Below are 13,200 nucleotides of genomic sequence, written 5' to 3'. Positions count from 1 at the left end.
CTTTGTTTTCTTTACAAAGATGACGTCTCAATCCCTTCTTGTTCTTTCTGAAGTCAACCATTGCTGCATTTCTGTTTCTGTAAATAATAAATATAGAACTTAGCTTGTAATAGCGCGGTACATGTACCGCGCTAGTACAAGCTCAGTTCATGAATGACCAACTCGCCCGAACTACAACACTTCTGAAATATAAAACGTTTGAGCGAAGTGCCCTGCACGGCGGTCGAACCGAACCAACCCATGCTCAGGCGGATAACTTTGGTCGTTTACCAGTGTCAACATGATCGAGTGCATCCAGCGAGCACCGATATGACAGAACGAAAGCATTAGAACAAGAAGCGACGTGTTAACCCGCACAATGACGAAGCGGCTCGTCTTTGCCAACGAACAGCGGCGATCCATTGCTTCCGTCGCTCTTGCTCAGGAGGCCTTGCGGTAAGTGAGTAAAACCGTGTTCCGGGCGCGTTTTTGTAGGTGTTTGAGCACTCCACTCCACAGCAATTGTTATTCGACATCCCTTGAAGTTTCGGCCACCACACATACGAGGATCGTTGCTTATTTCACTACGGAAACGTGAACAACGCGGAAACACACGTACAACGACGTAGGAAACCACGGCGGCCGTCTGCTTCCTTTCCCGAGAGCAATGATTGAGTTCGCCGCCTATGGCGCTTCCGTCGGCGCACACTAGGCGTATACATCGCGCATCACTCGTCGGTGCAGGTAGTAGTGATAAATTATTCTCCTAATGCGCTACATGTGCTATCAGCTGTGCATGTGTCACGCGACGACCTTGCTACCAGCTGAGCCGTTTCCTATGGTTTCGCCCTGACTTGGAAGCAACCGGAACATTATGCTGTGGTTCAAATCTCTCTCTATGGCGTATGTCTTGTGTATTTCGTATGTGAGCAGACTACCTTTGTGTTATAATAACAAAGGTACGCCAGCGTACCTTTGTTTCCTAAGCTGATTCATTTTAAACAGAAAAATGAGGCTTCACTGAGAACTAGCTAACGAAGAGGACCTGGCTGTCGACATATGAAGCGTAAATCAGAGAATAAAATTCTGCCGCTGTGGATGTTCTAGAGCTACCTTGTCTAAAATGGTAGACAGTTTTAGAATAGCATACGCAAAGGTACCGTTCTTTGCGTACGCCACTGTTTTCGTCACTTAACGGGGGCCCGCAAGAGGATAGCGTACGACGCATGCTCAGCGGCGACAAACGCTAACGCAAAGCTTTGAGTACCCTATTCTAAACCTTCGTCGCGTTAGGGTGTTGCGCCCGCTGTTAACCTTTCGATAGTTCGCAAGGATAATTGTGTTTACGCGCATTATTTAGAAGCCCTGTGATTTGATTTTAAGCGAGTGAAACCATTATACTTATTTTCCTGAAGATGAATATTTCGAATAGCGAAATCGCGGTGCCAGTCGCATCGAATAGCAAACATTATTCGAAAAATAATTGAAAACTGGAATATTCGCACGCCCCTAGTTGAGAGTAAACATTCAGTTGAAAGTTAGCGCTCGTCCCGTTGTGTCTTCCTCCTCCGTGTCGGCTAGTGCTGACACCTTTTGATGAACTAATGCAGGCGAAAAAACAGCGCGTTAACGGTGGGAACCGAACCCACAACTTTCGTATCGAGCGTGCGATGCTTTGCCAACACTTGGCAGACACGTATTATGAAGGTTGTAGGCCCGCTCTTTTTTTATGCCCACTTTCATTCATTTTACATTTACCTCATAAGTGCTACACCTCGCTAAAGAAACTACAACTATCACCCCCTCGCCTTTATTATCTGCTGGCTTTATAGAGTGTACTCGCAAAGTTATACAACGGCACACTGTAAGAATAAGTTAGCGTTAATTACGAGGTTTTCCCGTACTGAATAGACAACATGCATGCGTAATCGGTGCTTGCACGCCTTGCCTTCTCTTGCCATGAATCTGTCGTTCTCATGATTCAGATTTCTCGATTGATAAGCATGCCCATTTCACGCAGTTAAGACATATCTTCACCTCAACGCCACGGTGCTCAACTGCCAAGTTCGGGAAGACGACCACAAGATGAACAAAGACCAGGTAGCCGCAATGTAAGCGGATGCGTTCTGCTGTCTTTCGATATTTTTGCGAGTGTTCATTCCTTTACACTGGAGAAAGCTCGGGTTGACGTAAAATAACTGACCTCATGAGGCCCACTGGACCATTAACGTTTGTTCGTTCTCCCTGTGACACTGCGGTTTGCCTCGGATCGGCTACAAATATCAACTACGCATTTTCTGCTCATACAGTAGCGAGTCCAGCGCCTTTTGTTGTTGCTAGGCGGCGAGTGAAAGCCGTGAGGCTATCTGACTGTCAGCCCTATAAGCGATGCAATTCTCCTTTCACAGGCTGCATCAATGCGAGATGCTCAAGTGTGTAGTGATTCGTCCTCTCTTCTTAGTTAACGCCGTTTTCAGGATTCCGATAGATTCCAATGTAACTTATTTTGTTCAATATCAGCGATGCGTTTGAAATGAGTGTCAAACACGGGGCGACACACTGCATGTCCTGCCCTATTATGTATGTCTTTCTTCGGAGAATAAAACCACTGCCTTCGCGGATCCTTACCGCACCTTCCATTTGGTAGAGCAGAAATAGGAATGTGCATTTTTCCTCTCCTGCCTTTCCCTCTGAACAGAGCAATCATTGGCTTTTTCCTCGTGATTATCCTGCTGGCCACCATGGCCGACATAGGTTATCGGCTTTTCGAGAACTGGAGGTGCCACGCCTACATGAAAAGTAAGTCCTTACCTGCTTATTTTTTAAAATTAAATGTGCGTAAAAAGATGTCCACACAAGTGCCGGCTACTCCTTTGCTCCTATACGTGCGACATAAAGAGGAAAACGCCAAAAACACTGACATTAAAACACTTAACATTCGTAGCAGCTCGTAGGGCACGACACAGGTTATTAGCGCACCGTATAAATTCGAAAGTCAGGGAACGAAATTTGAGACAGTCATCGCGAAAAAAAAAAGCAACATACTTAAAGACTATCACAATATGCAGTATAATATAAGGTAATAATGGAAAAGACATTGGACGTACACGAACACATATTAAATATTTGTGGTATCAAGGGCACTGTACTAGAAAAACTGTCACACGTTCGGTGAGCTTGTTTGGACAAGCGCCTTTGAGGAGCATCCCATTTTCCCGTAATGAATATAAGAGTGATACTTTTTAGACGAGAAATTTATTACTCACTTCCAACGAAATGTTTCCATCTGCTGCCTTTGCTCTTTGTTCTCGAATCACTCACTCTGGCACAAACTGCGAGGCAGCAAAATGACCAGTAAATCAGCGAGACACCTGTAAGCGCTTAGCGTCGCACACATGCTAGCTATAATTCAACAGTAGCAATGTTTCATGCTTTTCTTTTATGGTTGCCAGGATAGCTGCACCTTTATTTCTACGGAACAAGGTGCTTTATAATATCCCAACCCCTACTGTCCCCGCCTACACGCGCGGTGTTTGCGTGCAGTACTCACGGACTGAAATGGACATAAAAAAGCCGGCAGATCCCACGCATTGTGGGAATCGATGTAATGCGAAGCAGCCAGCAAAGAGCTGCATACATCGTCTTGTATGTCATTGAGGAAAATGCGTGTCATGGTTTTCATGTTAACTCCTATTATTTATGTTCGTCACACAGTAACGTCGCGCAATACCAACTTCGGGGTCGATCAAGCTAAAGAAACGGCCGCCAGCGCCCCATGAGCGTGGCACGCAAGTCATGCTGTACATGACATACGTGTTATGATTTTCATGTTAACTCGTGTTTTTATGTTCGTCACACAGTCACGTCGCGTAAAACCAATTCCCGGGTAGATCAAGCTAGCGAAACGGCCGCCAGCGCGCCATGATCGTGGCACGTAAGTCATGCTGTACATGACATGCGTGTCATTTTTTTCATGTTAACTCGTGTTATTATGTTCGTCACATAGTCACGTCGCGCAATACTAATTTCGGGATAGATCAAGCTAGCGAAACGGCCGCCAGCGCCCCAGGAGCGTGGCACGTAAGTCATGCTGTACGTGACATGCGTGTCATGATTTTCATGTTAACTCGTATTTTTATGTTCGCCACACAGTCACGTCGCGCAATACCAATTTCGGGGTAGAGCAAGCTAGCGAAATGGCCGCCAGCGCTCCATGAGCGTGGCACGTAAGTCATGCTGTACATGACATGCCTGTCATGATTTTCATGTTAACTCGCGTTATTTATGTTCGTTACACAGTCACGTCACAAGATACCAATTTTGGTGTATATAAATCTAGCGAAACCGCCGCCAGCGCCCCATGAGCGTGGCACGTAAGTCATGCTGTACATGACATGCGTGTCATGATTTTCATGTTAACTCGTGGTTTTTATGTTCGTTACACAGTCACGTCGCGCAATACCAATTTCGGGGTAGATCAAGCTAGCGAAACTGCCGCCAGCGCTCCATGAGCGTGGCACGTAAGTCATGCTGTACATGACATGCGTGTCATGATTTTCATGTTAACTCGTGTTATTTATGTTCATTACACAGTCACGTCACAAGATACCAATTTTGGTGTATATAAATCTAGCGAAACTGCCGCCAGCGCCCCATGAGCGTGCCACGTAAGTCATGCTGTACATGACATGCGTCTCATGATTTTCATGTTATCTCGTGTTATTTATGTTCGTTACACGTTCACGTCGCAAGATACCAATTTTGGTGTATATAAAGCTAGCGAAACGGCCGCCAGCGCACCATGAGCGTGGAACGTAAGTCATGCTGTGCATGACATGCATGTCATGATTTTCATGTTATGACTTGTCATTTATGTTCGTCATACAGTCATGTTACGCCATACCAATTTTGGTGCAGATTCGATGAACCAAGCGACCAGGAGAACACAAAGTCGTAGGCGGCTAGCTAGCTAGCTAGCTAGCTAGCTAGCTAGATAGATAGATAGATAGATAGATAGATAGATAGATAGATAGATAGATAGATAGATAGATAGATAGATAGATAGATGGATAGATAGATAGATAGATAGATAGATAGATAGATAGATAGATAGATAGATAGATAGATAGATAGGTAGATACTCTCAAAGTCGCAGAAGTTCGCTAAGAAATGCTTCGCATTTAAAAGTTTCAGTATAACGCACGGTGAGCAAAATTTGAACAGCGGCATTGTAAAGCCGGGCGTAATCCGTGGACTGGAATAACCTCGCCGAGTGACGACGTTACTTCGCGTCGCCATGGCAACCCATAACTATGCTGCTGTCGCCGCGCGAAAAGCACGGGAAACGCATGGCTATGATCGCTTGAGCTTGGATGCACGTGTAATACCGAGCGATAGCCAACCGATAGACAATTGATACTGTTCGATATCCAATCAATACCCAATTAATCACAGAAAATGCCGCGACACGCATGGCTATGCTCGCTTGAGATTGGATGCACGTGTAATACCGAGCGATAGCCAACCGATAGCCAATTGATACTGTTCGATATCCAATCAATACCCAATTAATCACAGAAAATGCCGCGACACGCATGGATATGCTCGCTTGAGATTGGATGCACGTGTAATACCGAGCGATAGCCAACCGATAGCCAATTGATACTGTTCGATATCCAATCAATACCCAATTAATCACAGAAAATGCCGCGACACGCATGGCTATGCTCGCTGGAGATTGGATGCACGTGTAATACCGAGCGATAGCCAACCGATAGCCAATTGATACTGTTCGATATCCAATCAATACCCAATTAATCACAGAAAATGCCGCGACACGCATGGTTATGCTCGCTTGAGCTTGGATGCACGTGTAACACCGAGCGATAGCCAACCGATAGCCAATTGTTACTGTTCGATATCCAATCAATACCCAATTAATCACAGAAAATGCCGCGACACGCATGGCTATGCTCGCTTGAGATTGGATGCACGTGTAATACCGAGCGATAGCCAACCGATAGCCAATTGATACTGTTCGATATCCAATCAATACCCAATTAATCACAGAAAATGCCGCGACACGCATGGCTATGCTCGCTGGAGATTGGATGCACGTGTAATACCGAGCGATAGCCAACCGATAGCCAATTGATAATGTTCGATATCCAATCAATACCCAATTAATCACAGAAAATGCCGCGACACGCATGGCTATGCTCGCTTGAGCTTGGATGCACGTGTAATACCGAGCGATAGCCAACCGATAGCCAATTGATACTGTTCGATATCCAATCAATACCCAAATAATCACAGAAAATGCCGCGACACGCATGGCTATGCTCGCTGGAGATTGGATGCACGTGTAATACCGAGCGATAGCCAACCGATAGCCAATTGATACTGTTCGATATCCAATCAATACCCAATTAATCACAGAAAATGCCGCGACACGCATGGCTATGCTCGCTTGAGCTTGGATGCACGTGTAACACCGAGCGATAGCCAACCGATAGCCAATTGATACTGTTCGATATCCAATCAATACCCAATTAATCACAGAAAATGCCGCGGCACGCATGGCTATGCTCGCTTGAGCTTGGATGCACGTGTAACACCGAGCGATAGCCAACCGATAGCCAATTGATACTGTTCGATATCCAATCAATACCCAATTAATCACAGAAAATGCCGCGACACGCATGGCTATGCTCGCTTGAGATTGGATGCACGTGTAATACCGAGCGATAGCCAACCGATAGCCAATTGATACTGTTCGATATCCAATCAATACCCAATTAATCACAGAAAATGCCGCGACACGCATGGCTATGCTCGCTGGAGATTGGATGCACGTGTAATACCGAGCGATAGCCAACCGATAGTCAATTGATACTGTTCGATATCCAATCAATACCCAATTAATCACAGAAAATGCCGCGACACGCATGGCTATGCTCGCTTGAGCTTGGATGCACGTGTAATACCGAGCGATAGCCAACCGATAGCCAATTGATACTGTTCGATATCCAATCAATACCCAATTAATCACAGAAAATGCCGCGACACGCATGGCTATGCTCGCTTGAGATTGGATGCACGTGTAATACCGAGCGATAGCCAACCGATAGCCAATTGATACTGTTCGATATCCAATCAATACCCAATTAATCACAGAAAATGCCGCGACACGCATGGCTATGCTCGCTGGAGATTGGATGCACGTGTAATACCGAGCGATAGCCAACCGATAGCCAATTGATACTGTTCGATATCCAATCAATACCCAATTAATCACAGAAAATGCCGCGACACGCATGGCTATGCTCGCTTGAGCTTGGATGCACGTGTAACACCGAGCGATAGCCAACCGATAGCCAATTGATACTGTTCGATATCCAATAAATACCCAATTAATCACAGAAAATGCCGCGACACGCATGGCTATGCTCGCTTGAGATTGGATGCACGTGTAATACCGAGCGATAGCCAACCGATAGCCAATTGATACTGTTCGATATCCAATCAATACCCAATTAATCACAGAAAATGCCGCGACACGCATGGCTATGCTCGCTGGAGATCGGATGCACGTGTAATACCGAGCGATAGCCAACCGATAGCCAATTGATACTGTTCGATATCCAATCAATACCCAATTAATCACAGAAAATGCCGCGACACGCATGGCTATGCTCGCTTGAGCTTGGATGCACGTGTAACACCGAGCGATAGCCAACCGATAGCCAATTGTTACTGTTCGATATCCAATCAATACCCAATTAATCACAGAAAATGCCGCGACACGCATGGCTATGCTCGCTTGAGATTGGATGCACGTGTAATACCGAGCGATAGCCAACCGATAGCCAATTGATACTGTTCGATATCCAATCAATACCCAATTAATCACAGAAAATGCCGCGACACGCATGGCTATGCTCGCTGGAGATTGGATGCACGTGTAATACCGAGCGATAGCCAACCGATAGCCAATTGATAATGTTCGATATCCAATCAATACCCAATTAATCACAGAAAATGCCGCGACACGCATGGCTATGCTCGCATGAGCTTGGATGCACGTGTAATACCGAGCGATAGCCAACCGATAGCCAATTGATACTGTTCGATATCCAATCAATACCCAATTAATCACAGAAAATGCCGCGACACGCATGGCTATGCTCGCTGGAGATTGGATGCACGTGTAATACCGAGCGATAGCCAACCGATAGCCAATTGATAATGTTCGATATCCAATCAATACCCAATTAATCACAGAAAATGCCGCGACACGCATGGCTATGCTCGCTTGAGCTTGGATGCACGTGTAATACCGAGCGATAGCCAACCGATAGCCAATTGATACTGTTCGATATCCAATCAATACCCAAATAATCACAGAAAATGCCGCGACACGCATGGCTATGCTCGCTGGAGATTGGATGCACGTGTAATACCGAGCGATAGCCAACCGATAGCCAATTGATACTGTTCGATATCCAATCAATACCCAATTAATCACAGAAAATGCCGCGACACGCATGGCTATGCTCGCTTGAGCTTGGATGCACGTGTAACACCGAGCGATAGCCAACCGATAGCCAATTGATACTGTTCGATATCCAATCAATACCCAATTAATCACAGAAAATGCCGCGGCACGCATGGCTATGCTCGCTTGAGCTTGGATGCACGTGTAACACCGAGCGATAGCCAACCGATAGCCAATTGATACTGTTCGATATCCAATCAATACCCAATTAATCACAGAAAATGCCGCGACACGCATGGCTATGCTCGCTTGAGATTGGATGCACGTGTAATACCGAGCGATAGCCAACCGATAGCCAATTGATACTGTTCGATATCCAATCAATACCCAATTAATCACAGAAAATGCCGCGACACGCATGGCTATGCTCGCTGGAGATTGGATGCACGTGTAATACCGAGCGATAGCCAACCGATAGTCAATTGATACTGTTCGATATCCAATCAATACCCAATTAATCACATAAAATGCCGCGACACGCATGGCTATGCTCGCTTGAGCTTGGATGCACGTGTAATACCGAGCGATAGCCAACCGATAGCCAATTGATACTGTTCGATATCCAATCAATACCCAATTAATCACAGAAAATGCCGCGACACGCATGGCTATGCTCGCTTGAGATTGGATGCACGTGTAATACCGAGCGATAGCCAACCGATAGCCAATTGATACTGTTCGATATCCAATCAATACCCAATTAATCACAGAAAATGCCGCGACACGCATGGCTATGCTCGCTGGAGATTGGATGCACGTGTAATACCGAGCGATAGCCAACCGATAGCCAATTGATACTGTTCGATATCCAATCAATACCCAATTAATCACAGAAAATGCCGCGACACGCATGGCTATGCTCGCTTGAGATTGGATGCACGTGTAATACCGAGCGATAGCCAACCGATAGCCAATTGATACTGTTCGATATCCAATCAATACCCAATTAATCACAGAAAATGCCGCGACACGCATGGCTATGCTCGCTGGAGATTGGATGCACGTGTAATACCGAGCGATAGCCAACCGATAGCCAATTGATACTGTTCGATATCCAATCAATACCCAATTAATCACAGAAAATGCCGCGACACGCATGGCTATGCTCGCTTGAGCTTGGATGCACGTGTAACACCGAGCGATAGCCAACCGATAGCCAATTGATACTGTTCGATATCCAATAAATACCCAATTAATCACAGAAAATGCCGCGACACGCATGGCTATGCTCGCTTGAGATTGGATGCACGTGTAATACCGAGCGATAGCCAACCGATAGCCAATTGATACTGTTCGATATCCAATCAATACCCAATTAATCACAGAAAATGCCGCGACACGCATGGCTATGCTCGCTGGAGATCGGATGCACGTGTAATACCGAGCGATAGCCAACCGATAGCCAATTGATACTGTTCGATATCCAATCAATACCCAATTAATCACAGAAAATGCCGCGACACGCATGGCTATGCTCGCTTGAGCTTGGATGCACGTGTAACACCGAGCGATAGCCAACCGATAGCCAATTGTTACTGTTCGATATCCAATCAATACCCAATTAATCACAGAAAATGCCGCGACACGCATGGCTATGCTCGCTTGAGATTGGATGCACGTGTAATACCGAGCGATAGCCAACCGATAGCCAATTGATACTGTTCGATATCCAATCAATACCCAATTAATCACAGAAAATGCCGCGACACGCATGGCTATGCTCGCTGGAGATTGGATGCACGTGTAATACCGAGCGATAGCCAACCGATAGCCAATTGATAATGTTCGATATCCAATCAATACCCAATTAATCACAGAAAATGCCGCGACACGCATGGCTATGCTCGCTTGAGCTTGGATGCACGTGTAATACCGAGCGATAGCCAACCGATAGCCAATTGATACTGTTCGATATCCAATCAATACCCAAATAATCACAGAAAATGCCGCGACACGCATGGCTATGCTCGCTGGAGATTGGATGCACGTGTAATACCGAGCGATAGCCAACCGATAGCCAATTGATACTGTTCGATATCCAATCAATACCCAATTAATCACAGAAAATGCCGCGACACGCATGGCTATGCTCGCTTGAGCTTGGATGCACGTGTAACACCGAGCGATAGCCAACCGATAGCCAATTGATACTGTTCGATATCCAATCAATACCCAATTAATCACAGAAAATGCCGCGGCACGCATGGCTATGCTCGCTTGAGCTTGGATGCACGTGTAACACCGAGCGATAGCCAACCGATAGCCAATTGATACTGTTCGATATCCAATCAATACCCAATTAATCACAGAAAATGCCGCGACACGCATGGCTATGCTCGCTTGAGATTGGATGCACGTGTAATACCGAGCGATAGCCAACCGATAGCCAATTGATACTGTTCGATATCCAATCAATACCCAATTAATCACAGAAAATGCCGCGACACGCATGGCTATGCTCGCTGGAGATTGGATGCACGTGTAATACCGAGCGATAGCCAACCGATAGTCAATTGATACTGTTCGATATCCAATCAATACCCAATTAATCACAGAAAATGCCGCGACACGCATGGCTATGCTCGCTTGAGCTTGGATGCACGTGTAATACCGAGCGATAGCCAACCGATAGCCAATTGATACTGTTCGATATCCAATCAATACCCAATTAATCACAGAAAATGCCGCGACACGCATGGCTATGCTCGCTTGAGATTGGATGCACGTGTAATACCGAGCGATAGCTAACCGATAGCCAATTGATACTGTTCGATATCCAATCAATACCCAATTAATCACAGAAAATGCCGCGACACGCATGGCTATGCTCGCTTGAGATTGAATGCACGTGTAATACCGAGCGATAGCCAACCGATAGTCAATTGATACTGTTCGATATCCAATCAATACCCAAATAATCACAGAAAATGCCGCGACACGCATGGCTATGCTCGCTTGAGCTTGGATGCACGTGTAACACCGAGCGATAGCCAACTGATAGCCAATTGATACTGTTCGATATCCAATCAATACCCAATTAATCACAGAAAATGCCGCGACACGCATGGCTATGCTCGCTTGAGCTTGGATGCACGTGTAACACCGAGCGATAGCCAACCGATAGCCAATTGATACTGTTCGATATCCAATCAATACCCAATTAATCACAGAAAATGCCGCGACACGCATGGCTATGCTCGCTTGAGATTGGATGCACGTGTAATACCGAGCGATAGCCAACCGATAGTCAATTGATACTGTTCGATATCCAATCAATACCCAATTAATCACAGAAAATGCCGCGACACGCATGGCTATGCTCGCTTGAGATTGGATGCACGTGTAATACCGAGCGATAGCCAACCGATAGCCAATTGATACTGTTCGATATCGAATCAATACCCAATTAATCACAGAAAATGCCGCGACACGCATGGCTATGCTCGCTTGAGATTGGATGCACGTGTAATACCGAGCGATAGCCAACCGATAGCCAATTGATACTGTTCGATATCCAATCAATACCCAATTAATCACAGAAAATGCCGCGACACGCATGGCTATGCTCGCTTGAGCTTGGATGCACGTGTAATACCGAGCGATAGCCAACCGATAGCCAATTGATACTGTTCGATATCCAATCAATACCCAATTAATCACAGAAAATGCCGCGACACGCATGGCTATGCTCGCTTGAGATTGGATGCACGTGTAATACCGAGCGATAGCCAACCGATAGCCAATTGATACTGTTCGATATCCAATCAATACCCAATTAATCACAGAAAATGCCGCGACACGCATGGCTATGCTCGCTTGAGATTGGAATGCACGTGTAATACCGAGCGATAGCCAACCGATAGTCAATTGATACTGTTCGATATCCAATCAATACCCAATAATCACAGAAAATGCCGCGACACGCATGGCTATGCTCGCTTGAGCTTGGATGCACGTGTAACTACCGAGCGATAGCCAACCGATAGTCAATTGATACTGTTCGATATCCAATCAATACCCAATTAATCACAGAAAATGCCGCGACACGCATGGCTATGCTCGCTTGAGCTTGGATGCACGTGTAACACCGAGCGATAGCCAACCGATAGCCAATTGATACTGTTCGATATCCAATCAATACCCAATTAATCACAGAAAATGCCGCGACACGCATGGCTATGCTCGCTTGAGCTTGGATGCACGTGTAACACCGAGCGATAGCCAACCGATAGCCAATTGATACTGTTCGATATCCAATCAATACCCAATTAATCACAGAAAATGCCGCGACACGCATGGCTATGCTCGCTTGAGATTGGATGCACGTGTAATACCGAGCGATAGCCAACCGATAGCAATTGATACTGTTCGATATCCAATCAATACCCAATTAATCACAGAAAATGCCGCGACACGCATGGCTATGCTCGCTTGAGATTGGATGCACGTGTAATACCGAGCGATAGCCAACCGATAGCCAATTGATACTGTTCGATATCCAATCAATACCCAATTAATCACAGAAAATGCCGCGACACGCATGGCTATGCTCGCTTGAGATTGGATGCACGTGTAATACCGAGCGATAGCCAACCGATAGCCAATTGATACTGTTCGATATCCAATCAATACCCAATTAATCACAGAAAATGCCGCGACACGCA

At 45.8% G+C, this 13,200-nt stretch overlaps 1 protein-coding gene across 2 annotated transcripts in view; it reads left to right on the top strand.

Moving 5' to 3' along the window:
* LOC119389764 (nose resistant to fluoxetine protein 6) overlaps positions 1 to 13,200 on the top strand; it is a 157,207-nt gene that overhangs the window by 53,653 nt on the left and 90,354 nt on the right. For both annotated transcript variants that reach the window (XM_049413727.1, XM_037657150.2), the window contains exons 4-5: positions 2,000 to 2,090; positions 2,678 to 2,778. In XM_049413727.1, coding sequence (XP_049269684.1) covers positions 2,000 to 2,090; positions 2,678 to 2,778 — 192 coding nt within the window. The remainder of the gene's footprint in view (positions 1 to 1,999; positions 2,091 to 2,677; positions 2,779 to 13,200) is intronic.

This window comes from Rhipicephalus sanguineus, chromosome 1 (genome assembly GCF_013339695.2).
Source record: "Rhipicephalus sanguineus isolate Rsan-2018 chromosome 1, BIME_Rsan_1.4, whole genome shotgun sequence".
NCBI lineage: Eukaryota > Metazoa > Arthropoda > Arachnida > Ixodida > Ixodidae > Rhipicephalus > Rhipicephalus sanguineus.
Note: the sequence above shows the minus strand (reverse complement) of the source record. Positions and strands in the feature narration are given on the sequence as shown.